The sequence below is a fragment of the Penicillium chrysogenum genome, assembly GCF_028827035.1.
Source record: "Penicillium chrysogenum strain IBT 35668 chromosome Unknown utg000005l_segment0_segment0, whole genome shotgun sequence".
NCBI lineage: Eukaryota > Fungi > Ascomycota > Eurotiomycetes > Eurotiales > Aspergillaceae > Penicillium > Penicillium chrysogenum.
The window spans coordinates 3980710-4006817 of NW_026622753.1; the positions used below are offsets into that span (position 1 = coordinate 3980710).

General features: G+C 47.2%; 12 protein-coding genes across 12 annotated transcripts; 5 read left to right on the forward strand and 7 right to left on the reverse strand.

The window, feature by feature from the left end:
* Nucleotides 1-207: 207 nt before the first annotated feature.
* On the reverse strand, nucleotides 208-1210 carry N7489_009896 (C2H2-type zinc finger protein; the record flags this gene model as incomplete). The annotated part of the gene is made up of 2 exons (XM_056715645.1): nucleotides 208-723; nucleotides 821-1210. The coding sequence occupies 2 exons, from the start codon at nucleotides 1208-1210 to the stop codon at nucleotides 208-210; spliced, it is 906 nt and encodes a 301-aa protein (XP_056563267.1).
* Nucleotides 1211-1666: 456 nt separating this feature from the next.
* N7489_009897 (CFEM domain-containing protein) lies at nucleotides 1667-3240 on the reverse strand (the record flags this gene model as incomplete). Its single annotated transcript, XM_056715646.1, has 7 exons — nucleotides 1667-2021; nucleotides 2084-2466; nucleotides 2512-2579; nucleotides 2632-2668; nucleotides 2719-2903; nucleotides 2953-3085; nucleotides 3145-3240. The coding sequence occupies 7 exons, from the start codon at nucleotides 3238-3240 to the stop codon at nucleotides 1667-1669; spliced, it is 1257 nt and encodes a 418-aa protein (XP_056563268.1).
* Nucleotides 3241-6656: 3416 nt separating this feature from the next.
* N7489_009898 (cupredoxin domain-containing protein) lies at nucleotides 6657-7834 on the forward strand (the record flags this gene model as incomplete). Its single annotated transcript, XM_056715647.1, has 4 exons — nucleotides 6657-6941; nucleotides 7007-7042; nucleotides 7107-7175; nucleotides 7232-7834. 4 exons carry the CDS (start codon nucleotides 6657-6659, stop codon nucleotides 7832-7834), a joined length of 993 nt encoding a protein of 330 aa, XP_056563269.1.
* Nucleotides 7835-8808: 974 nt separating this feature from the next.
* N7489_009899 (uncharacterized protein) lies at nucleotides 8809-10209 on the reverse strand (the record flags this gene model as incomplete). The annotated part of the gene is made up of 1 exon (XM_056715648.1): nucleotides 8809-10209. One exon carries the CDS (start codon nucleotides 10207-10209, stop codon nucleotides 8809-8811), a length of 1401 nt encoding a protein of 466 aa, XP_056563270.1.
* A 2502-nt stretch (nucleotides 10210-12711) lies between these two features.
* Nucleotides 12712-14654, reverse strand: ilv3 (dihydroxy-acid dehydratase ILV3; the record flags this gene model as incomplete). The annotated part of the gene is made up of 4 exons (XM_056715649.1): nucleotides 12712-13079; nucleotides 13133-13239; nucleotides 13286-14524; nucleotides 14590-14654. 4 exons carry the CDS (start codon nucleotides 14652-14654, stop codon nucleotides 12712-12714), a joined length of 1779 nt encoding a protein of 592 aa, XP_056563271.1.
* Nucleotides 14655-15063: 409 nt separating this feature from the next.
* Nucleotides 15064-16440, reverse strand: N7489_009901 (acyl-CoA dehydrogenase family protein; the record flags this gene model as incomplete). The annotated part of the gene is made up of 2 exons (XM_056715650.1): nucleotides 15064-16061; nucleotides 16119-16440. 2 exons carry the CDS (start codon nucleotides 16438-16440, stop codon nucleotides 15064-15066), a joined length of 1320 nt encoding a protein of 439 aa, XP_056563272.1.
* A 550-nt stretch (nucleotides 16441-16990) lies between these two features.
* Nucleotides 16991-17684, reverse strand: N7489_009902 (Major facilitator superfamily domain general substrate transporter; the record flags this gene model as incomplete). The annotated part of the gene is made up of 2 exons (XM_056715651.1): nucleotides 16991-17364; nucleotides 17429-17684. The coding sequence occupies 2 exons, from the start codon at nucleotides 17682-17684 to the stop codon at nucleotides 16991-16993; spliced, it is 630 nt and encodes a 209-aa protein (XP_056563273.1).
* A 13-nt stretch (nucleotides 17685-17697) lies between these two features.
* N7489_009903 (uncharacterized protein) lies at nucleotides 17698-18017 on the reverse strand (the record flags this gene model as incomplete). Its single annotated transcript, XM_056715652.1, is given in 2 exon segments — nucleotides 17698-17963; nucleotides 17978-18017. The coding sequence occupies 2 exon segments, from the start codon at nucleotides 18015-18017 to the stop codon at nucleotides 17698-17700; spliced, it is 306 nt and encodes a 101-aa protein (XP_056563274.1).
* A 744-nt stretch (nucleotides 18018-18761) lies between these two features.
* On the forward strand, nucleotides 18762-19444 carry N7489_009904 (uncharacterized protein; the record flags this gene model as incomplete). Its single annotated transcript, XM_056715653.1, has 2 exons — nucleotides 18762-19122; nucleotides 19170-19444. 2 exons carry the CDS (start codon nucleotides 18762-18764, stop codon nucleotides 19442-19444), a joined length of 636 nt encoding a protein of 211 aa, XP_056563275.1.
* Nucleotides 19445-20929: 1485 nt separating this feature from the next.
* Nucleotides 20930-21473, forward strand: N7489_009905 (Clr5 domain-containing protein; the record flags this gene model as incomplete). The annotated part of the gene is made up of 2 exons (XM_056715654.1): nucleotides 20930-21405; nucleotides 21452-21473. 2 exons carry the CDS (start codon nucleotides 20930-20932, stop codon nucleotides 21471-21473), a joined length of 498 nt encoding a protein of 165 aa, XP_056563276.1.
* A 1654-nt stretch (nucleotides 21474-23127) lies between these two features.
* Nucleotides 23128-23687, forward strand: N7489_009906 (uncharacterized protein; the record flags this gene model as incomplete). The annotated part of the gene is given in 4 exon segments (XM_056715655.1): nucleotides 23128-23133; nucleotides 23152-23185; nucleotides 23237-23633; nucleotides 23648-23687. The coding sequence occupies 4 exon segments, from the start codon at nucleotides 23128-23130 to the stop codon at nucleotides 23685-23687; spliced, it is 477 nt and encodes a 158-aa protein (XP_056563277.1).
* A 1070-nt stretch (nucleotides 23688-24757) lies between these two features.
* Nucleotides 24758-25402, forward strand: N7489_009907 (uncharacterized protein; the record flags this gene model as incomplete). The annotated part of the gene is made up of 1 exon (XM_056715656.1): nucleotides 24758-25402. The coding sequence occupies one exon, from the start codon at nucleotides 24758-24760 to the stop codon at nucleotides 25400-25402; it is 645 nt and encodes a 214-aa protein (XP_056563278.1).
* Nucleotides 25403-26108: the final 706 nt, after the last annotated feature.

The window sequence follows — 26108 nt, forward strand, 5'->3', positions numbered from 1 at the left end:
AGTATGGTGCGGCCTTGATAGGTTGCTAGATCCTCGTTGGAGTTCGAGAGCCTGTTCCACACCATTACAACTTCCTCCTCTGAAAGATGCCTCGTCATTCCAGCTCAATATCTCATATGCCGTCCCCCATCATCAAACGTTCCATGCTGACCCTGAGTAAAGCGATCGTCGTGTCGTTGCCCCGAGGCAAATCTGATCGTTCAGGCCTTAGAGCGAAGTGATCATCTTGCGGTTCATAATAGCGTCGTTCAGTCGTCGGTGGACATTCTGGACTTCTCCGAACCGGACGTATCCGCAAGACTCGCTCTCCAAGTGATTGAACAAAGCAGCGAGGGAGACGAACTCCTTGCCACAACCACGCTTGTTGAGGCAATGGTAAATCTTTTCCTTGTGGACTGGGGAGTTAAGATGCGCATTCAAAGCAGCCATTGAAGCGAATTCCTTTCCACAGAGGTAGCATTCCCAGTTTGTACCGTTAAAGGCGCGATCCGTAGCGTAGTAGCATGTGTTCTGTTCATTGCGCCATTCGATTTGCTTGTTTGTGATGATCCCCGTGGGGTCCAGGCGGTTGACCATGCGGTGGATTGTGTCCCGGTTCCACTTGCTAGCGTTCGGACAGCTACCACTCTCAATGTGGTGGGTGACGCCACTTGCAGTGACGAAGCCAGCATTGCAAAATGGGCACATGAGATCAGTGCCGCGGTGAATTCGAGAGTTCAAGTGCTATTCGTATATAAGACAGACAAATTAGTTAAGTTTTCACAGTTGACACGAGCATCCTAGCTAGCTGAAGGGGTTGGAATTAGCTTCGTTCTCGTACCTGGCGAAGACAGTTCTCATTCTTGAAGGTTCGATCACACTCCGCGCAGTAGTTCTCGTAGTGTCCCTTGACCGCCATATGTTGATTGGCAGCTTCCTCAGTATAGAACAGTTGCGAGCACGTCTCGCAGGGGACCGTTGGCTGCCAATGATATTTCGCATTCATATGCCGATTGGCGGCGTCCTGCGAGGAGAAGGTACGAGTGCAAGTCTCACATTCAAAGACGGGTGCCCAGTGGTCAAGAGCGTCCATATGCTGCTCGCAACTACGCGCATTGCGGAATTGTCGAGTGCACGTGTCACATTCGACCCAATGGTCGTATTCGTCCATGTGAGCATCGCAGTCCTCTCGGTAGCGGAACTCAAAGTCGCAGGTGCCACATTCATACATCTTGACTAGAAGACGTAGAAGTGGGTATCGGAAAGTGGATAATAAAAAGCAGCCGAATCATGTAAAAGGAGTGGAGGTATCGGAGAGGAGGGAGGTGTGGGGGGGACAAAGGCCTGGAGGAGATGAGGGATGGGGACAGGCGTTGTTTGTCGCAGGCAAACGCCCTTCAAACCATATACGCGCTGTTTGAGGGTACCGATGGCTTTCTCAAGGGAACTAATCTTTTTCCTTTTGCTTTCATTTCTTCCTTATCTGTCTTTTTTCAATGTACATGTTGGTCACTTGCCCATATTATAACCAGGGCAAAGAGCATACAGACTGGTAGGCCACGGTTATATGTAGCTAAGGGTATTAAAGTATCAGTTCTGATTCATAGAATAGTATCCATGTACTAGTTAGATCTCATCTATGATAGATACACGATTTATAGAAGAAGTAAAAGTGCAAGTTCATCCATCATTTCCCATGTTTCGGGTCTATATCCACCAACTCCACATCACTGTTTGTTGCCGAGCGAGACTCATAATTCACAGTGTAGGTAACAGACTTGTTGATGTTGACGCTCCCCGTTGACTTCTTGTTATAGTACTCGGCCGCATGGGATTCGGTCTTTCGGTACGACGATCCTCCCAGCAAACCAGGCCACCATCGACCGATAAGAGCTCTGGATGCAGGCAGGCAGGCGCACATAACGGAAATTTGACATTCGATGACAGACCAGTGCATGAGGGGGTATAGGCCGAGAGTCTCATTGGCACCCCAGCGGTTGTTCCAAAAGACGACAACTCGGATGATCGCAATGATCGTTAGACTGTGAGATTGGTTAGTGATTCGTGAAAGAGAAAAGAAAGGCCGGGGTTTATGAGTGCGTACACAGAGCCCACGATAAACATCGATGCGACGGCTATCTTCTTTCGCAGAGGCAACTGTAACTTGACCACCTCGTACACCGGCATGACGATCAATATAAAGTCGACAAAGATGTTCACCAGACAGTTAACAAGAACCGCGACGATAAAATTGATACAGTATCCAGATTCCTCGTTCGTCCAGCCGGTCCATGTTAGGCGTGTTGGCACGCAACGGAAAGCATCCACCGAGGCCCAAGTGATACCGATCGAGGCGTTGATACCGATAAGCGCGTACGCTAAATAGCGGAATGTGCGTGATTGGAAGATACGGAGGAGGAAGAGGCACACGGAGATCTTTGCGAGGGAAATTTGGACCTTATACATGACAGCCATAGCTTGGAAATACTGCTCTTGTTAGATTTGAACCGAGCCTTGGAGAGAGTACCGAACCTGATAGAATCTAGTGATGGTGGGAAAAGGGAGGTCCCAGATATTTCGACCGAAGCCATTGCGGATCACTGATTTTGTTAGATTTTCCTGCCAGATCGGACATAGGGGCTGCCAGCTTACTGTAGATATCCAGAACATATATGGCGACTCCTAGAATCTGCAAGCCTGTTAATACCGCATAGGAGAACATCAAGAAGTGACACTGACATAGGAGACAATGATTGTATAATCATCCCATCCCCATCCGCCAGCGAGGCCGCTGCTCTTAGCGATCATTCTCGCGATGAAGAACACCGACGCAAGTATAAAAGGGATTAGAGTTGAGACTTTGACCACCGGAGGGCCTTCGAGCGGTGTTATATCACATTCTTGTTCGTACAGACGTTTCGTAGCTAGGAGAGTTAGAGTGGGCTGTGTAGATGAATCACGATCGAGACGCACTGAAGAATTCTTTTGTCGTGCAGTTACTTTCGACACAATCTAACAACGTCGTGGGACGGGAGTCACTAGCACAGAAGCATGATATATTGTTGCTCAGTGAGCAGTCGACGAATAACTGGTTGTCGCAAGCGATCTAGCACATACTCATCAGCAAGAGACACGACATTGAACTGCCTTGAGAGATGTACATACCGCGCAAGACGGGAAGACAGTTGTATCCGACTCTGCTGCATGAATCCCCACGATAAGCAGAGCCAAAAGAGCAAGAAAGAACAGATGACCCCCCATGATGGTGATGGACGTGTTCGAAAACCACGCTGAAGGTCATCAAGAGGGGGGAAAATTTTCCCACTGGGGCAATAGCGGGTTTTGTTCAAACAGCCATGCGAATGGTCCTGGGTGAGGTGGACACTCCTTGCTCGTTAAGCTTATTTAGTTGCACGAGGGCGTCTACAATATAGGTATAGATCTGAATTGCAAACATAGGCACGCAATCGTTATTGGATCACGAAACAAGGAGGTGCTCCGCTCACAAAGTTGGTCCAAGTGAAACGGACCCTCCAGGGCTGATATATTCCTCCGGTGAGAGCCGGAATGACCTTTTCCAGAATATTCCCACACGCGACGACACCCACAGAATCGCTAACCGACCGATTTGTACCCACTTGGAACCATGGGTTATGAGTTCAGCTTCATCCACATTGTTAAGAACTGGCTTCTATGCCAAGGAACAGAGCTCGCAGAGGGCAATTTTTCTCATCGCCAAGAAACCCGACGGACTCCAGACCTCTGTGGATTAGCGGCTGTATGGGCCCTGATTCGGACAAATACTATGAAGATCAAACATTTTTAACTTTAAATAAATTATTGACATTCATTACGTACATACGTATGTATGAATATGAATGTTGATTGCAAAAACGATATTGGCAATATTACTCCGTAGTACCCCCCAGGTCTATACATCAATGTACCAATATCCAGGAATATTCGTTGCTCAATTACCAATCCACAATACGCATCGGGTACTTGGTTTCTAGCGACATGGGACTCTTGGTAAGTGATACTAATGACCACTGATTTAAGGAGTGCGCTAAATCAAAGGGAGACGTCAAGACCGAGAAGTGCTCCATTAGTCCGATCGAGGATCAATCGACCGATCTTCATACTTCCTTTTTCACATGGAACATTAGCTGTCTATGATCATTATTCTTACAGAAGGAACCTACTGTAGGATCGGGATTTCATGGTTGTGATGTGATTGATTTCCCAACAGCGCACGTTTTCAATCAATTCCGATATCAGCTAAGTGATAATCAACTTCGATACGAAGGGAAAGCGAAGAGGTTGCAATCCTTTTGAATGTAGATCCATGCCCTGACTATATTTGTTAAATGGCTTGGAAGGGAGTAGCTGAAGTTCTAAACCAACATGCTATATTTGAAACGCACTTTCTGAACTATTGTTGGATTTCGATCAGAGGCAATGCTGCAGATCCCGTTGTTAATCTATTTTGTACATAAAGCGATTAAGATAAAGGAGAGTGTGGATATTTAGGTCATCCATGTGGCCGAAATCCGGCCCTATAGGTCAGGCTTCATGAGGCGCTTTGCCTAAACAAGATGATCTCCGATGCTAAGCGCCCCTCTATTCTCGAGTGTTTTGAGCCGCGGGATTACGTGATCAGGGAGACCTGAGGTCCGACTGTTGACTCCAAAATTGTATGCAACTTAAATAAGATTATGGCCTTTTCTAAAGGGGTACGTACATTGCTCATACTTAGTTCGACTATTCATTAGTAAAGTGAAGTATAGGCACCTAGGTAGGTATATATGTATATCATTTTCAAACGTCGGTTTGATAGAGAATGCATGGTTTCAACAATTGCGTGTTTCAACAGTACCTATTAGTGAGGAGGCAAAATTAAAAATTATCAAAGAATGCACCACCGCAGCATAGGTAGGCGAATTTTGTTCTGTTGACAATGTTTAAAGCATACGCCCTAACCCTAGCTACCGCGTCAAAACAACAAAATCTTCGAGACACTGGTGTTTAGCGCCAAACTTATTCCTAGGGCCCTGTATAGGTTCTAACTTAACGAACGGGCCGAAGCGACAAGGAAGCGCATCGACATAGAATCAGATTGGCAGGTTCATACTGAAAAGAGACTTTCAAATAATCACTATATGTGTGCCTTTACAGCATACAACACACGTACAAGATCGTAAAGAACACTGGTATATTGTAAGAAGGGCAGCGTTCCATTAGTTAGTAGACAACGATTCCACCGTGCCCATCTAATAAGTCCATCTTGTAATTGAACTCCGATTAAGGAATATTTTCTACATGAACAACGTCATTATGGGGTTTGACTAATATCGGGTGACCATTTTTCATGCTAAGCATGGGACTACCGACATATGTAGGTACTTGCGGTCGCAAGTTCTCTCTATGTCCTGGGAGACTGGTATCAAAATTTGATCAGCATGAACGTCAAAAAAAGAACGATAAATACAGATGCGGCTGTTGACATACCATAGGCCCAAACTTCCAATGGCTAAAATACTGAATGAATCTGAAACTGGCATTGGACGTTCACAAAGGAGCCGCGATCGAAAACGAAGAGATTGAAACGAAGGTTCTTGGCAACAGCACTGACCTAATAAGCCCTCGAATCATAGGGTAGCCTTGGCGTTGGTCATATCGTGGCAGTCTCTCAGCCTCACGATGCAACGTGGGCTAGCCCTGTACAGACAAAGCCTAGACTACTTCGAGCACAGGCTACCGATACGATGTTAGGCGGTAGACTTAGGGCGTCATCATAGTTGTAGGGAGGTAAAATGGCTAAATTGTACGTTGTGCTTGGGGTTTGCTTCTCCGCATGACACTTTTCGACCGAACATCATCGAGTCATGTAGATTATATCAAACCTTCACACCATCGCACTGCACAACATGCTCATCCAAGTTTCATGTTCTTTAATGTGTCGAAGTCAAAATTTTAAAATAAATCCGTCAGGCTTCATGTCTTTGAGGCGCAGAAACGGCTTTTAATGGAACAAAGAGGTCCGAGGGTACTGAGGGGCATGAGGGGCCTGAAGAGTGCATGCGATGTAAGCCGTCCAAGGTTGACTTCCTTGACCGCAGCGAATTCTGTGCTGCCATCTGAGTCCACGTGGGCTTGGCAGTTCTCGAGAAAACGTGGAAACGTAGTCAATGTCCATTATATCCGAAATGAAGAGAGCAGTGAATGTGCCGACGTAGTGCTGTTCGGAAGGAGTTACCAGGGGAGATTTTAGGAAAAGGCTGCCAGCTGCTCCTTTAAAACTGGAAATACCCACTGCATGATGCGCTAGGCAAATAAGTAATTGCATTTGAAAACTTGGAACTTGATATACATACCAATTCACTAACTACTTTGGGCCACACCCTCCCTATCAAAAGAAGCCATCAAAGATCGGCGGTGGAGTTCAGCCCAAAGGTATCCCCAATACTAATAATCCCTGTCGGAGAGCTGGCTTTGATTTTGAATTTCTTTGTCTTCGAGCCTAGTCTTCTTTTCTCCCCCTCGTCCCCATTTTCTTCTGCTGTGGAAATCCAACTCACTAGATTGCGGTGTGCATATTGTGTTGCTCGTCAACACTCCCCTGTACAATGTTTGTGAGGCAGCTGGCCTGGCCACTGGCATGGCTAGCTTTGGCGACCATGACAGTGGCTGCAGGATCATCGACCGCAACTTCAACAACTTCCTCCTCGACCGGTATCTCGACTCATACAATCCAGGTGGGACCCAAGTCAGATCCACATCAATTTGTTCCAACCGATATAACAGCCAAAGTGGGCGACATCGTCGTTTTTGAATTTTACCCAACAAATCATTCTGTCGTAAAAGCAGATTACCTCGCTCCTTGTGTACCAGCGAGTGGAGACGGTTATTATTCGGGAGCCTTCGAGACTTTCAACGAGCACAATGGACAACTTGTCGGACCAGTGAGTATAATAAAACAAATTGCAAAATGTTCTTCAAAGCAGCGTCGCTAATATATGCGACGTAGCCTCCGACTTGGACCTTGCGAGTGAACGATACAAATGTATGTATATAGTCAACAAGAATACCCACGACCTTGGACTGAGGCTAACAATGCTTTGATGTAGCCCTCATTCTTCTATTGCACGGCACTAGATTCATGCATTAAGAATGGAATGGTCGGAGTAATCAACCCGGTATGACTCTCAGTTTCCCTGGTGCACCCGTTCAGGCTGACCTTTTGAATCCGCAGAACAAAACCCAGACATGGGAAACACAATACGCAAGAGCTCTGAAATACCCTTATATGCTACTCCCAGGCCAGCCCATGCCCGCCGAAGGTGGAGGTAGCGGTTCCGGCGGCGACGGAAGCGGTGATGGTGACTCTTCTGGGGGGAAGCATGGGCTTAGCACAGGAGCTATTGCAGGTATCGCCGTTGCAGCTGTCGTTTTTGTGGCCATATTGGTGGCACTGTTCTTCGTCCTCGGCCGCAACCGCGTGTACTCGCAGTGGATGTCATCAGAAGATGGGCGCACGGAACGAACCGCGCGCTGGGCAATGTTCAACCACGGCGGGCCATACGGTAACGGGAAAAGTGAGGCGGAAAGTACTGCCCCAACACACACCACGGGCCATATCGATACCAGCGCCATTTCCAGTCCAGATCCGAATATGCGCACCTTTTCCCCTGGGGCGGAAGTTACCCCTGGCTCTGTGCCCACGTCAGTGCAGCAGGGCCACTGGAGCTGGAATGAGCCTCCTCAACGACCCCCTGCAAGTGTGGTGGCCACGGAGTTGGAAGGCCATCCCATGATCTGGGAGGCACCAGGGAGCATTCCGGGACATCGGTTCTGATCAAGTGCCGAAGTTTCGGAGATTTGGATTGTGGGAAGTGTTTCAGTCGGGGCGGGCCTTGGTAGGGTCTTGTTATATCCGGGGAAGTTTGTTGGCGTTCGATTATTTTCCTTTTAAGCGCGAATGGTTCTTTTTTCATTCTTTTATATGTATATTGATACCTATGATTCCTTGCCTGGCATATATAATTGATTGTGATTGTGATTGTCAATGCTTTCTTTACCTTCCCACTCCGAAAATTCACATAGATAGCTATACGTACCATTTTTCCTAGAATGTAATTTAGCTATATAAAGATACTTTAAGGAAGCATGATAAGCCTAATTTAGGTTAGTGCTTTAATGAGAACTGGCCCTTAAGGGTTAATAAGACTTTCACTATTATCGCTGAGGATTTTCTAGCCTTCTTATTCCAGCGAGACACTATCCAAAGTACGAGACAAAATCTGCCAGCTTAGGATAAGCGATAAAAGAGCATACCTGCAAAGCAGAATGGGAATAGTTTAAACTTGGAAAGTCATATGTCAAACTAGCACTTGTCTTAAACATCTAGTCAATTAAAGGTTTACCGGGTTAGTTACTGAGCATTCTCATATAATGTACTCTACAGCCTGAGGTGGCCCCAATATAGTTTGACACCTTCGGCACTTCCTATTGTCTATAACCTATATTAACTTATATATCTTGAATAATGACGGGTTTAGATTTTCCCAAGCAAAGTTGCAAATAAGAAATAAACTAGAACACAGCTGATGGAATGATAGGGGGAATATCCGTCTGTAGAGCAGCTAGTAAGGAGCAAGGTGGCTTGACTAGTGAGATAGGCAGACAGACATCGCAAACAACGGAAATTTAGGGGGTAGCCATGCAAAAGTTGCAAATTTTCACCATAGAGGGTGATATTTTGCGAGATAGAAACATGTCAACAGAGAAAAACGGCTGCAATCAAAGCGGCAAGTGGGCCCTAGACCGTTGTCATGAGAAACGAGCTGCGGCTTCGAAAATGATGAAATGCATCTTCCCTCGAATGTGTTCTGCTAACCGATCAATCACATCGCGTTGAACGAATACCCACTGAGTGGCCTTCCTCCCAGACAGCAATTGCATCACGTTGTCCTCAGTGATATGACTTTGGATGTTTTCTCTGCGGATGCGGACTAGTTGTGTGCTGAGGGTAGAACAGATGGGGCCCCTGACAATATCAGCTTGCCCAGGTCGCCAGAGGTGGTCGAATTTCGGGTGAGGGGTAGCCTGTCTCCTGCAGGTCCAGATGTACTCTTTCCAGTTGGGGGAATACCATAGATTCTCCATTCGGAGGCTGTTGATGAATGGTCGCGGAACCTGAATGTGAATAATGCAGGTATCGGCTGTAGGGCTTCTCCTTTCTGCAAATTTGCGGTACTCTTCAGCCGTTTCAATTTCGGGGGTCCAGTATTGCGCATTAAAATCGAAATTGAAGTCTCCGCCGGGGTATGTGCTGAGTGGTCTTAGGTTGGCTGTTCCATCACTCTCAATGATATCACCCGCTGGCCGTAATTCATCATATGCCTTGCCCTTGTATAAAGAAATGTGATCGGCGAGGATATTGGCATCAGGCTGAACGATCACATATGTGTCTGGGAACTGGAAATCTTGGGGTGTCATGTTGATCGTTGCGGTCACGGGTTGCTGCTCAGATGGGTCTTGGTCTTCTCGGCTCGGCTCATGCCTGGGCCGCTTATGTTTCTTTTTATGAGCTATGCGCTTGTTTGCATGACTTTGCAGCAGTTGCTGTTGACGAAGAAGAGCGGCATAGTTGGTTTCAACGGTATCTTGTGCCCAGTAAGTGAGGGTCTGGGTACCGAAGATGTGTGAGAATCTTGGGTCCGTGATTGCTTCTTGAATTTGGCGAGTAAGACCAACATCAGCGAGCGTCTCCTGATGGCTCATGTTATCGTATTGTCGTCGGCTAAGAGAGGCGAGATGTGCAGTGACATATGCCATTAGGTCATCAGGATTTTGGCTTGGGCTTGGGCGGCCGCAATATCGGTCATAGATCAGTCTGGCAACATCCGGTACGAACCCAATATACTCAAGCACCTCGACACTTTCTTCTGCCATTGGGATGTCGAAGGTTCGGATGACATTGGGCTGGAAACCATGGGTGGCAACAGACGCAGAAGACGACGACGACGAGGTGGATGAGCTTGACACAGGTCTTGGTGCACTGAATGCAGCGGAAACTTTTCTTTTACCACTGGCGTTTGTGGATGCATTCGGCTGAGGCTCAGGAAGGAGGATTGCAGCCTCTTCAAGGCATCGTATCTGTTCTAGTGTGAAAACACCAGGACCGGATGGGAGATCTGGATGATGTTCGGGAATGGCTTGGAGGGACATGGTGGGTAAGTTTGAAGAAGATAAATCGAATATAATGAGATTCAAAGAAGTGAGACTGAAACTTGGAATGAATTAAGAAGAAGAATAGGATGCAAGGTTCAATGTTATCCTTTAAATATAGAAATAGAGTTGCAGAAAATTCCTGATTAGGCTGAGTAGGTAAAAAAACACTTTGAGAAGACCAACTGGAAAAATTACTGAAAATACTGCCGGCCGACTAGTATTCTTAGTATTCTTGTTTTTTTGCTACATCTACAGGGTATAAATACCCTACCTAGGTACCTAGGTACTATTTCATAGATGATTCATCTCTCTCTCTCCTTCTAAGTTAGTGCATAATTAATTTCGACGATGCAACTTAGGTCCTAATTTGCACAAACCTCAAATCAGAACAGTGTAATCCAACAGCATCGACCTGGCAAACATAGAAAATATAACAATATAACTAGCGGGTGTCTTGTCAGTTCTAGAGACTTTTATCTAGGTCTGCAATATGAAGCCGGAACACTGAGGGGCAGCGAATAGAATACGGCCTTTTGGTTGTCTCGTCAAGTCTGAATAGGTCAAAAAACCGGGATGCCACGTCTTCGCTTCAATAGATAAGCTCTTCTGATTTTCTCGATTACCATGACTCGATTGAAGGCTTTTAAGTCCTACGATAGGAAGAAGCATGGTCGGACAAGCTAGGGCTAGGGGGCAAAATGATGCCTATAAGTCAGAGTGGAATGACACAGACTGAAAACTGGTACGCGAGGCTCTCGATTATCGTGGCATGACGGATAATATATAGTCACATTAGCCACAGGCCCCCTGCAAATTCTCGCGCTCCCACTGGTAAAATTGCGAGAGTCACTTACATCTTTCCATTTAGGCCTCGGCCATATATAACAAACTCAGAACTTAGGATTATACAGGAAACGGTCCTACAACTCTTATCGAATAGGAGATCTTGAATATCGACCAGGTTGTCGGTTTTCTTTGTGGCATCAGATAATCTGCATAATAGTTAGGCTTTTGCTCTTGCTGAGGGGCTGAGAAGAGACAGACCTAGGATACTGAAGGCTGCTGAACTTATGAGCAGACTTCATGAGACCTTGAGTAAAAATGCTTGAAACTTGGATATGTTCACTCTAGGAGGGATCAGTGTTTCTTTTATATACTTTGACTCTCAGCGTTAGCACTCACGGCTCTCGCGAGTGGGTACCAGCACTTAAGCTCCTAGGATCTATATCATCTCACCAATCACATCGTGGTGGCACGAAATGTCTGAGAGCTCCTAGGAAGTCCTATCAGACTTTAGCTAGAATGAGGTATTTTCTGATTGCTAGTTAGAATATGTTAGGCAAATGAGGGGCCGCAAATTTCGTCATGGGCGGCTAGATCATATAGTAGGCATGATCGATGGGTCTAGAATATTTTTGCGGATGTCCATCGCTAGAGCTGAAGTCGTATTCCTAGGAGCAAGCGGCAGGGAGCAAGAGCGATAGTCCGTTAAAAAATCAACAAAAAAAAATCAGAATAAAACACTGAACTGGATTTACAAACCATCCAACTGGGGTTTTCTGAGATATTCCTAGATATTGTAGAACCAAAAATGGAGGGTTGGGTATTTTTCCGCAACAATGTAGAGCTCGGCGAGGTTGAATAGTGGCATAGGCGCAGAATAGTAAAGCCAATAATGTGGCCCCACTGTGCATTTACCTTCCAGGTGGAGGCGCAACAACCAGTATCGACCGCCAAATTGATGACACCAGCCTTTCGTTGAGGGGACAACGGTCAAGAGTGCCGGGTGAACGACTGCATTTGGATGGGGCTAGCGTGGTGCATTTTATTGAGGTGAGCTGCTGACTTAGCTGCTCCCTGTGCTTTGCTCCGGTGAGCAAGTCTTGAGCTTATGTAATAATCAGGTGGTGCTCAGTGAGCTACCTAGTCAGAGTGCTCAGGTCAAGCTCAGTGAGTAAGACCAGGCTACTCAGTGAGCAAATCAGAGCGCTCAGGTGACGCTCAGTGAGCGACCTCGGGAGTCATATAGCTTATGTAATGATCAGGTGATGCTCAGTTCTAGGTACTCAGTGAGCAAAAAGCGGCAAAGCCTCAGCACTAAAACGGAAAGGGATAGCCAAGAAGTGGCAGAGGAAATCAACCTTGGAACCTCAGGTGACAACCTTGGAAGGAAAGTTGGTTTGATTCACAAGGCATTTTCATCACAGCCTCGATTCTTCTATACATGCATTATAAACAATTACTTCCCCAATACCAACTCGGTCACAGATGGGAGATCTGCATATTGCCACGCCATCTAGTATGGATGCCGACGCTTGAAGTGAGAACGTAGAACCCAACACGAACCGTAAATGAAACGTCAAGGGCAATCCGATTGAACAAGAAAGAAAGTATTATTGAAAATGATATCATATATAACACAGGCTCCATAACGGGGAATCGCTTTTCTATTTCAGACATGGCCCGAGACCCAAAAAAAAGAAGAAACCAACGAAAGCTTTACTCTAGGGCATCAGTGATACAGCCCTGGCTGGCATCCTGGACGGTTCTGGCATATTTGCCCAGAGTACCACGCATGGTGAGACCAGTCTCAGGGAGGTCACCAGCAGCCTTGCGGGCTTCCCACTTCTGCTTGCGGTCGGCAAACTCAGCATCGGAGAGCTCGACATCAAGAACGCGCTTGTCGGCATCGATGGTGATAATATCACCGTCATTGACAAGGCCGATGGGACCACCAACGGCAGCTTCGGGCACAATGTGACCGATCAAGAAGCCGTGAGAGCCGCCGGAGAAGCGACCATCAGTGATGAGAGCACAGGATTGACCGAGACCGTAACCCATGAGGGCACTGGAGGGCTTGAGCATTTCTATAATGATGTTAGCATCATGGTCAGCGAGTTTGTAGATTCATTGTACGTACCAGGCATTCCAGGGCCACCTTTAGGACCGCAGTAGCGAATGACAACAACGGTCTTCTCCTCCTTCTTAATTTCACCGCGCTCAAGAGCGGCAATGAAATCATCCTCACTATCGAATACGCGGGCCTTTCCGGTAAAGCACATTCCCTCCTTACCAGTGATCTTGCCGACACTGCCACCGGGGGGCCAGCGAGCCACGGAGGATCTGAATGTGACCAGTCTCCTTGATAGGGTTGGAGAAGGGGCGGATAATCTTCTGGTCCTCAGGGAAGTCCGGGACCTTCTCCAGGTTCTGAGCCATGGTCTCACCAGTAACGGTCATACCAGAGCCATCAATAAGACCCTCCTTGAGGAGCAGCTTCAGGAGTGCCGGGGTACCACCGATGGCGTGCAGATCGGCCATGACGTACTTGCCGGAGGGCTTGAGGTCAGCAAGGAAGGGAATCCGGTCGGACACAGCCTGGAAGTCATCAATGGTGAGCTTGATGCCGACTGAGTCAGCGATGGCAATCAAGTGCAGCACGGCGTTGGTAGAGCCACCAGTGATGTTGACAACAACCATGGCATTCTCAAAGGCCTGACGAGTAAGAATATCGCGAGGGCGAATGTCCTCGGCGAGCAGCCTTTTGATGGCACCACCAGCGGCGAGACACTCAACGTACTTGGCCTGGGAGTTGGCCGGGTTGGAGGATGAACCGGGAAGGGTCATACCCATGGTCTCAATGGCGGAGGCCATGGTGTTGGCAGTGTACATACCACCACAAGCTCCCTCTCCGGGGCAGGCGTGACGGATGACGTCAAAGCGCTGGGGCTCGGTGATCTCCTTGGTAAGGAATTGACCGTAGGCCTGGAAAGCAGACACAATATCGATATCGGCATTGTTCTGGGTAGCAGCGCAACCGGGCTTGATGGTTCCACCGTAGACCATCAGACTGGGGCGGTTGATACGGCCCATAGCCATCAGAACACCGGGCATGTTCTTGTCACAACCGGGAATACTGATGTTGGCATCGTACCACTGTCCACCCATTACGGTCTCGACGGAATCGGCAATAAGGTCACGACTTTGCAAAGAGTAACGCATACCAGAGGTACCCATACTGATTGCATCACTGACACCGACGGTGTTGAACTGGAAGCCAATCAAGTCCTGATCCTGGACACCCTGGCGAACCTTGTTGTTCAGGTCAAGCAAATGCATGTTGCAAGGGTTGCCGTTGAACCACACCGACGAAATTCCGACCTGGGCCTTGTTCATGTCCTCCTCCTTCAAACCGACGGCGTACAGCATTGCCTGGGAGGCACCCTGTGCCTTGGGCTGCGTGATGTGGCGGGAGACCTTGTTGAGGGCCTTATCATTCTGGAAGCGAGCCAGAGTGGTTGAGAGAGTCCGACTAGAGAGAAAATAGAAGTTAGTCACTGGAGAAGCAATGGCCGCCACGCAATTGAAGCAACTTACACAGGGTTGGACCGGGACAGGCTCCGGAGAGCGGCGGGCACACGGGCCCTAGTCTGGGGAAGCATGATGAGATGGATGAGAGTATCCAAGAATCACCAAAAAGAGCAACACAATTGAAAGTCTGGAGAAGAGAGGGGGACAAGAAATAAAAGGCGGAAGCTCAGCGAAGTGGGTCCACCGGTCCGACAATCAGACCGGAGAAGGTCGACTCCTCCCCGCCAATTGGGGACGCCTCGTTGTCAGCCCGTTACCGGGGCCCCGAACACTCCAAACATCAGTTTATATTTGTCTATAGTAGAATGCATCCATATTGTGCACAGTCTTATCCGGACTGCCACACATTCTCGTCTAGGTCGGTTAAGAACAAACAAAGAGAAATACTGGATTCTGGGCACCCCATCTTCGCAGTTTCAATCAACACTTGACAGCAGGATGTGTGCGTAAGTCTATTCTCATTTATTGTACAGATAGTACTTAGTAGCTTCTAGGTAAATCAAGGACCTTCTCGCTCACATAATTCAAGATCATCTCCCGACTCACAGGCGCAATGCGAGGTACGAAACATTCGCGCATATACCGTTCGACATCGTACTCAACCGCATATCCCATACCACCATGCGCCAGAATTGCCCGCTCACACGCCGTGAAAGCAGCCTCCGCAGCCAAATACTTGGCACTGTTGCATGCGACACCGATTTCGTGGAAAGGCACCGACCCATCATTGGTATCATAGAGACGAGCTGCGTGGTAGGTAGCCAGCTTCGCCGCCTCCAGTTTCATGAACGCATCAGCCAACGGATGCGCCACACCCTGATTCTGACCGATCGGTCGGCCGAAGACCACTCTGTCCTTAGCGTACTGTGAGGCCTTTTCCAGGGCGGCATAGCCAAGACCAAGTGCCTCACCAGCCAGAAGGCATCGCTCTGCGTTCATGCCGTGGAGGATAATCTTAAAGCCTTGGTTCTCCTCGCCAATTAACGTGTTTGCAGGAATCTTATAATGATCAAAGAAGACCTCGTTGGCGTCCACAGCGCGTCCGCCCATCTTCTTGATCTTGCGCAGATCCAAGCCAGGGTTTTCGCGGTCGATGTCAATACAAAATAAGGAGAGACCCTCGCTGGACTTTTTGACTTCTTCAAGAGGCGTGGTTCTGGCAAGGAGGATCATTTTCGATGCCACTTGCGCGCATGTGATCCAGATCTTCTGACCAGTGACTGAATATCCATCATCGGTTTTGCTAGCCAAGGTCGTGAGCTTGAGTGTTTCAAGACCAGTGTTTGGCTCGGTGACACCAAAGCATGTGCGCCATGTGCCGTTTATAATATTTGGGATGGTTGTCTCTAGCTGTTCCTTGGTGCCAAACTTGGCCAATGGCTGTGTGGCATAAACGTTGGCGTGAATAGCCTGAGCACCGGCCATACCTGCGCCAGATTGTGTAATCGTCTGCATCATCATCGTGGCCTCAGAGATACCTGAAAGGCGGTTAGTAGTCTATGTAAGAACAAAACAAAACGTCTGCGCAACTGTACCTAGACCGGCGCCCCCGAGGGATTCGGGCAAAGCAATGCCAAGCCATCCATCTTTCGCCAACGCAGCATGGAATTCCTTCGGGTCTTTTTCTTGTTGATCACGCTCCTGCCAATACGTATTTGGGAATCTGGAACAAATGTGCGAGATAGCTTCACGAACTGTGAGCTGCTCGTCGGTAAAGCCAGTCATCCCCATAATGTCGCGCCGCCCTGAGGTGGAGAATGCCGCACGAGCTCGAGGGGACAACCCCGTCCGACATTGAAGTTGCCGAAGTGCAGGCCATTGCGACCGTAGAGCGCGTTGAATTTGTGATCGGTACATGGTCGCGGTTTTATTCAATATTTGCAGAATCTCCACGGTCGAATATATACCATCGCGGCCATCGGCATATAGCCGACTTGGGATCTTGGCATCCTCGATCTACGGCGTCTTGAGCCTCGGTAGAATAACGTCGGGCTTTTGGTGGAATCAAACCCAAAGCCCAAGTAGCCGAACTATATCCCTTGAACAGACCTCGGTGTATAGAGAAGCAGGTAGATCAGCATTATCGCAGACTGGACTCTATAAGATCGCCTCCAGATAGCCCGTCATAAAGCTCAGACTCAAGTGCAGTGATGTATTATGCATTGTCATACATAGGCGTAACCAATGTCCACGGGGTTCGTTCACCCATGTCTTTTTAAATCTTCATACGGTACATACTGTTAGCACTCGTATGGTGCGGTCGTAGATCGCTAAAGCCAGTGCATTGACGATACCTTAAGAACATTTTAGAATATACATATATGTGATAGGATCTGCGAGATTCGGATACGGTTATATATTGATAAAAAGGTAAAAATCACACAGACCAGCCTTATGACGATAGCGTTCATCGTCCAGTCACGTCCTGTTCAGCCACTATGTCACTTCCATCCCGATCATGCCTTCCTTTCTCCAACAATTCAAATTTTCGAACGACCTGGAGGGTGGCATAGTAACTGAAAGGCAAGGCGATGAACCACAGACTAAGATTGATGCTCGCTGTCGCGATCAAAGCTGTCGGCACAGCTTGAACGCCAAATCCAACCGCAACTGCGGCGGTTTCAATCCCCCGAAGCAATGAACTGTATCGAATTTGATCGCCTGGTGAGTCTGACAAATTCCCTATACACCAGTAGATATAATTCTCGACTAAGCCCAGACTACTGCGCTCAAAGAGATACAGGCCAAAGCCACGACCGAAGGAGCGCTGGTCTCCCCAGTCTAAAACAGGGTTGGTGTGTCGGTATTCGTTTTGAATAATGACCCGCCCAGATCCAGGTCGCACTGTTCAGAAGTGCGATCACGATAAATGTGATAATTGCTCTATGCTTCCGATCTTTCAACCAAGGCAGATCTACTAACGTCCCACCCATCCAAGTTGCCAGCGTTCCAACAACCGCAGACATAAAGCTTCCGAGTGCACGCGCACGAACGGTCAAATAGGTCGCAAGATATGTACCAGGGTATGCCTGGATCCACCCGAAGTACCAGAACAGCGGGACAAGAAGCAAGATCGACCTACTCCTTGCCAGCCGCCACATCGTGCGGAGCTCTTCACGCCAGTGGATGCCGCGGGGGGGCCTCAATGCGCGTTCCGTCGTCCCTTTGCACTTTCTCTGGATTTGACAATAGAGGGCCAATGACAAGTCCAAGACACTGGATGGCAATAAAGGCAAGATAAGTTTGGTACCCGACCTGGCCGCGCTGATTGACGCTGTGGTTTATGCCCAAAGAGACAGCACCACCAATGATGTTGCCGAAATTGCGGAACGTGAACCAGGTTGCAATATAGCGACCACGCTTGTGTTGCTCGGGGTATCCTGTGGCGACGTACTTAGGTCTGTATGGTATTGCACCTGCACTGTAGCTATCATAGATATCCTATCCCTAAAGAAAGTCGATATATACATACTAAGCCTAATTAGGTAGGCTTGGCGCTCTGAAGTATAGAGGAATAATCAACAATCAATCCATGGAAGTCTTCTAACCGGATAACTGAAATCGTATCTAAAAGTGATCTGAAAGTGATCTGAAATCGTATCTAAAAGTGATCTGAGAGTGATCTGAGAGTGATCTGAAAGTGATCTGAAAGTGATCTAAAAGTGATCTAAAAGTCATTAAACATCCATTTTTGTGTCAGATTCCGGTGGATTCCTTCTTCTTTCCTCATCACATCAGGTCCAATCAATTATATAGAAGGTCTATCAGATCGTACCTTCTTATCAGTCGTATCCATAGAAACACTGAACATTCGAATATTCACGTCTATCGAACCCTAGTGCATTCTATTCTTCTCTTTCCTATCCCACCCACCATTTCTTACACTCTGTCATCATGGCCACCTCCACAGCATCTTACCCTTGTACAGGGAGGCCACGCCCGGTCCGGTTCCAAAGAAAGCCTCATCGCCTGCCATGGACCTTGGAACCTTGGAATGTTGTCCGATCCTGATTAGGCAGCTACCTGGGTAGGGAGGTACTTTCCTAACCTTGAAAGATTAGTTGTCTCGAGGTCTCAGATCTGACTCGCGTCTTTCATCCACCCCGAATCGTCAACCATTTTCTTACTTCGCGTTACTCTCTTCACATTATCCAAATCATCCGGCAAATCGGAAAGAAATGCAGACAGATGAATCACCGAAGCAATCCTCCGAAAGTTCTACCCACCACTCGATCACTGACGTCAAAGAGATCCTCAAGAAACAGACGAAAAAACAACTAGTGGACCTGATCGAAGTCCTCATGCAGTACAACAAAGAAGGCGACAAGGAGGAGACATGCGAGCAGTGCGAGTATGTTCAAGCTGCAGTGGAAGCCCTGTATCAGCTGCCCCACACAAAGGAATCCGTTGACACTCTCCCAATCGGCCAAATGACCTTTCTGGATGTTGAGAAGTACTTTCAGCTTGAGCGGCAAGTACCTCTCAGTGGTACTTCCTGGGAAGAGCCCCTTCCACACATTGAGCTTCCACAGTGTGCTTGTGAGTTATTTTCCCCCTCTCCGCGACTGGGTACTGACCACTACTAGATCAAATGCTTGAGATCATCGACAGATCCGCTCGTCGATGTGTGCAGAACGAGGCCCTAATCCGCTATAGCGTGAATAACATCTTGTTTGCTGTACTCGACACCGTGACAATGTCAGCTCTAGACGATGCACAACCACTCAATCCATCAGACCCTAGTCCATTCTATTCTCTCTTCGCCTCCAACCCATCATTTCTCATCCTCGGTCATCATGGCTACCTCCATAGAATCGCACCAACCCCTTGTACGGGGAGGCCACGCCCGTCAGCCGGATGAGTTGCCTTCTATATTGTATCCTCAACGGTGCCCGTCGTCTACGAGAACACTATCATCCTCGGGGCCATGCACCCTACCCTCTCCACCGCCGACCCCAAAAATGATGGTTGGTTTATTTGAGACTTCTATGCGTTCAACTATTTGTTTAGGGGACTTGGAATGGAACAGACATAGTTGACTGCTGTGGAACCTGCCGAGCTTGTCGACAAGTACGGCCCATACTTGCACGGAAACCCCTACGGGTCGGTCGAGCCGTTGTCGACAACCGCCCGACGATCTGTCGTGCGACAGTTACATGACCACAAAGGCCGATATACCACCACCCTTTGGGGATTTGAGACCAAATCAAAGATGTTAGACATCGGCACAAACAATCACCACCATCACGCCATGTTTCTCCGAGGACACAGAGCGTCTCGAGATTGTCTATGGAAATTTGCCACATGGGCCCCCTCCTGTTCCGCCGAAGCACTGTAATTCACTTTCTCCTCGGCGGACCTTAAAAGATGAAGATCAAAATACCCCAAAGGCCTTACCGAAATACAACTCGCCCAACCTGGCGCTACGAGGAACAGGCGCTCAATGACACTGTCAGCATCAGTGGGCAAGATGTTCTTGACGAGATGACAGATAGCATTGCACACGGGCGAGTTAAAGCTATAACACGGCTTTTCTATCAGACGTGTCCCGGAGACTGGGATAGAGGGCAGATAGTGGGGTTTGGCGGAACTTTGAGGGCGTATTACGAGCTCGATGAGTTTAAGGAGCGAGCCCGACAATTCGCTTTCGCTGGGAGATGGGCCTTCTTACGGACTATATCATTAGCGTATTCAAGCTTCCTATGCCTAGTGGTGAGATATGCATCCTCTGGAACTATAGTAAAAGAATAAACATATACTAGTTTTACGAAATGTTGTGCTGGTGAACTACACTATGGCGCACTGGCGGTTTACGCAGCGGTATAACGGCCAGGGTTCAAAACTCATTTTACTAGGGGATCTTGATGCCTGGATGCCTTAATGAGTACCGCCTTTTACACCGCTCTATACAATGTATTGTAAACATTCATATAAACATGAAGCCTTTTGCTCCCATACAAATCCATGCATCTCCCATTTTTGGCATGGTTTACCCTCTCCAGCATGAAAATGAAGCCTTTTTCTCCCATACAAATGCATACATCTCCCATTTTTGGCATGGTTTACTCTCTCTCTCCAGCATGAAAATGAAGCTTTTGTCTCCCATACAAATCCATGCATCTCCATTCTTGGCATGGTTTACTCTCTCTCTCCAGCATGAAAATGAAGCTTTTGTCTCCCATACAAATCCATGCATCTCCATTCTTGAGATGGTTTACCGGCTCTCTCTCCGGCGCGGAATAACTCGTCCCGATCGAATACTAGCCTATATTAAAACTTCCCATTTTGCAAGCTGTCATCCCACAAATGTTTATTCCCTATACACTACCTACTCTATATATGAATTATGCCGCGCCCGCGTATTGATCTGGAGCCATACAAAGAAGAGATACTCGATCTCATCAGCCAGAAGACCACACATACAGACATCCGCACTATCCTCGAAGAACGATACAATATCGTAATTAGTCGTAGTACCCTGAAGAGATCTCTTGGTTGCTGGAAACCGCCTATACGCCATGATCTTACTCTTACCCCTAGGGTAGAGATTCAAGATCAGGTTGAAGCACTTATATCTCAGTATAACACAAGCGAAATTCTTCAAATTCTCGCTGCAGATGGCAGACCTTTATCGGAGAGGACTATCAGAAGGATTCGAGCTGATCTTAATATTAAGCTTCGGCTCTCCCCTGATCAGCGACAGCAACAATTTGACGATCTCCAAGCTATTCTTATCTGTGAGAATATCATTGGTGAGGTTGAGGACTTTGGCTACCGTACTCTATATCGCCATCTTCGTTCTATGGGGCTATTTTATATAGAGTAAGTGCTCTATTCTAATTCTCTATACTATACTAACCTACTTTAGGGCCCAAATTGAGCTTGCGTAGCGTCTCCTTCGGCCTGAAGATGTACAAAGCCGGCTTCTAGGTTCACGGCGCGAACGGATAAACTACATATCTCTAGGACCAAACGATGTATGGTATATTGACGGATATATGAAGCTCGAACCCTTCGGTATTGAGATCTATGCTACAATTGACGGATACTCTCGTTATATCGTCTGGATATACGTTGGTATAACCGCTCGCACTGCGGTTAGCGTTTTACGCCAAGCTACTGATGCTTTCTAAGAAAGAGGGTTTCAACCAAGGTTAGATACCAATAGAGTTTATTATACAATATTATTAATGATATAACTAGGAAATTCCGATCTGACCGAGGTGTAGAGACTGTGCTTTTAGCTGATAGTCACTATGAGCTTCGTCGCCAAGCTGATCCCTCTGTTAAACCTAAAGACTGCTAGATTTATAGAAGAAGTGTTGATAACTAGCGTATTGAGGCATGGTGGGGGATGTTATCAAGGGCAACCACTGGGCTCTTCTATGTAAGTGGAGCACTATAACTTCATATTTACTATAACTTAATATTTAATGATTCTATACTAATTTAAAGAAGCGCTTTTTTCGCCGCCTAGCACACGAAAACAGCTTTGCAAAAGATAGTATTCCTGATCAAGTATCTCTTCTTGCAGTCTATATGGAAACTGTACGGAAGCGAGTTAAATCATACACCTAGAATTGGAATACCCACCCTATCCAACTCCATGCTCGCTAAGGACATCTAGTCCTAGGAAAGCCAGCAATGAACTTTTACTTACCGAAAGGGGATGCGAAGGACTTCAAGTGTGAGATTGACCAAGACCCAGTATCTGACCAATCACAGCTCTTAAAAAGGCTTTAAGATGATACACAAGAATGGGATCCTGATGAATACCTTCCGCCGCCCACATTTGCATGGTGTCACCAGCAGCTGGTTGAAATTGGAGAAGAGCTTATAGGGATACCGTTTGACCCTATAAATCCGGATCTTCGGTTTACTGGTGACTCTAAGTCTCCATTTGAAGCGGTGTATATGAAGCTACGGGAGCGAGCATATAGGCATTAGGCCTCGGGCCAAGATCCGATACTCGACGTTTGTATAAAGCCAATAGGTGCAGCTAAGTGGGATCCGAATAAAGAGCATATAGTGGATGAATTAGGAGAGAATGTCTCGGAGATATTCGATGAAGAGGAGTGTTAGGAGTATGTCTCGGAAGGGTAGATATAGTTAATATTAGGAATCAGCCTAGTATATAAATCTATGTCTCGGTTAAAAACATCGTTAAAACTAAAATACTATCTAAATCAAAGTATTATCTATCCAAGTTCTTCCACCTTTTTATTTATCTACATATTTGATCTACTCTCTACTAATATGTATTTATCAGATGCAGCATAAGAGGCTTTTAGGACCCTCTTACGGGAGTTCGACTCTACAACTCCTACACCTACTTCCTTAGTAGCACCTATAACGCCGGCAATACCTTCGTCAGCGGGGCCTTCGTCAGCGGGGCCTTCACCTACACGAGCCTAGTACACAAGCACTCGGTTCGCTAACCTCCGGAGCAATACAGTCAGCGGAAACCGCCTTGCTTATACTAAGAAGTTTAAGGAGGCAGAGGAAGCTCGGAAAGCCGCTGAAGAGGCGAGTAAACAAATCACTATGATAGTGATTTTCTATCTCTAGGAGAAACTAGGAGAGACAAATCCAATTCCGGATGGTATGTATTTACTATATAACCTAGAAGCAAAAGCTAATCATTACTTTATAGCTTCAGTTTCGGTCAACCTTCGTCCTGAACAAACGGTCTTGAATATCGATAGCTTTACGAGGGATTACTTTATTACAGCGCTACCGAGTATCGTTGATTTTAAGCTAGGGTGGACGGACAAGTGCTACTTTGCTAAGGAGATGCAGTACGCGAAGGGGAAATATAGTCCTCGATGGATATCAGGAGTGGATGATTCCTTTGATGGTACTGTGAAGGAGCTTGTTGATAGGCTTCTAGGTCGGAAGGCGAAGCTCCATATGGTTGTGAAGCGGTATAAAGATACCTATTCATTTGAGGCTGATCTATGGGAGGATGAGGCCCCTTTCCATATAACTACACCAAGTCCAGCACCTACTGAAGTGGCTACTTTAGTAGGTGTACAGCCAGTGGACGCAGAGTTAGTGGATACAGAGCCGGTGAGGTCGGAGCCGGTGAGGCGGAAGCGGGCTAGATCTCCGGTTACCACACCTCGGCGGAGCCAGCGGAGACGGAGGGTTAGATAAATATGTGGATTTGTAACTAGGAAATCAATGGGAAAAAGCTTCATTTTCATGCTGGAGAGGGTAAACCATGCCAAAAATGGAGATGTATGCATTTGTATGGGAGAAAAAGGCTTCATTTTCATGCTGGAGAGGGTAAACCTCCCCAAAAATGGGAGATACGGCATTTGTATGGGAGAAAAAGGCTTCATTTTCATGCTGGAGAGAGAGAGTAAACCATGCCAAAAATGGAGATGTATGCATTTGTATGGGAGAAAAAGGCTTCATTTTCATATATGGAGAGGGTAAACCTCCCCAAAAATGGGAGATACGGCATTTGTATGGGAGAAAAAGGCTTCATTTTCATATATGGAGAGGGTAAACCTCCCCAAAAATGGAGATGTATGCATTTGTATGGGAGAAAAAGGCTTCATTTTCATATATGGAGAGAGTAAACCATGCCAAAAACGGGAGATGCATGGATTTGTATGGGAGACAAAAGCTTCATTTTCATGCTGGAGAGGGTAAACCATCTGAAAAATGGAGATGTATGGATCTGTATGGGAGAAAAAGGCTTCATTTTATAATAACCCTATAACGTCAGCAGAAACAGCGTACTTTGCTTATTAAGGCATATGTAATAGTAATTCAGGTATCTTAATTTTTCTGCCGTTTCAAAGTGAGGCATTCAGGCATCAACACCCCCAAAAAGCGAGTTTTGAACCCTGGCCGTTATACCGCTGCGTATGGCGGTTATATATTGTTGTAATGTACCATATATATCATTGTGTATAAGCCAACCGAACCGGCAGGCCGTCATTTCTTTCCGGATCTACGACTTGAAAAACCATAAACACGTGTTTTCATTGCCCAACATTAAGTCGTTACGTGGCCGAGACGCTGGGAAGAATTATGCCCCGTTCCTCGCCATCCTCGGGATCCTCGTGATCCTGCATAGCCACAGCTCGATCATGCCAAGCCACGCGTGGCCGATCTAATCGGGCGCACCCCTGGCCTAACCACATCACCTCTTCTAGTCACCATGGGATCCTCATACTCCACAGCATCGGAAGACGTTAACTCTCTCCGACATGAACCTTCATCCCCTGAAGAAAACCCAATGTATTACCCAAGGAACTCAGCAGATGCCGTCGAGAGCTTCAACATTCTCCGCCAAAAGTTGCCATCTGAACTCGTCCTGGACGTTCTAGAATTTGCAGGATACTGGGTGTTATCTGCCGTCCACAGAGAAGACAGAATAGAATATACTGAACCTGACTGTCGCGATCGAACTCCATACTTGACATCTGAGCCCGTCCAAGGCGAGCGATTTCCCGTTCGAGAGATCAGAATCAACATCTGGAGCCATGATCAAGGATGGAGCAGCTATCGCGAAGATCATGGTACATTCAGAAACTCTTGGACGTGGTTCGAGCTTGGTATTGAAAGGTCACCGGGCCGAGATGATACCTCCAAAGACGAGGACCTACGTCTGGCGACCAATGTTCACGCTGGAGGCGAAACCATGCATCACCGGATTACGTACAACGGCGACCAGAAACCACGCTGGATGCAAAATCTCCAACCAGGCGATCGGATTTCGATTGTCCCACGGGCGCGCTTTCCTGGATGGCGTAATACCGTGAAAAAGGCTTCTATTGAGGTGTACACCAGCCCTGTTCTGTGACCATGTGCCTGCATTATTCTCTACCTATTCATCTTGATTCGAAACTAGCATGCATTGTCTATTTCATACATACCTGAGTGTACACAAATTTCTCGGTTCGTTTTGAGAATCTATCGACGCCTGGGCGTCCCCCGAGGCAGAATGGCGGCCACCTTTTCATTGCCAGAAACTAAGATGCCACCACTCCGAAGTAGCCTAGCCAGTCTGGAACTACTCTTTCAAAGTTCCACGAATCCCGTTGCCTCTAACCACGCCCCCGGAGGCTTCAACAATCCCAGCTCCTTGGTCGTATCAAGTGGTTGTGTCTTAATGCTTCTAGGTTTGTTTCATAGGACTAGGGGTCATTATATCATGCTCTAGCCGTTTACCTTTGCAGCAATATAAGGTGCTATACATATATCCTATAGTAATAGAATCTGACTCCAGCGTCTCTAAAAGTGATATGTATCACTCCATACTTGGTTACGCCAACTTTAGGCACTCCAACTTTGACGAGAGGCTCTCTCATGCCACCTAAGATGAGCCGAGTGTCTTATTCCTGAATCTGAAACCAGGCCCCCAGCTCCACTGACTCAGAATTGGGGTCACAGCTGCATATGCGTGAGAAGTGATGTGATATTTCAGCATCTATCCTCTCGCTACGGCAGTCAGAAACGGCCAATTTGGACAATGCCTATTAATACGAATATTATTTTCACCGCTAGTG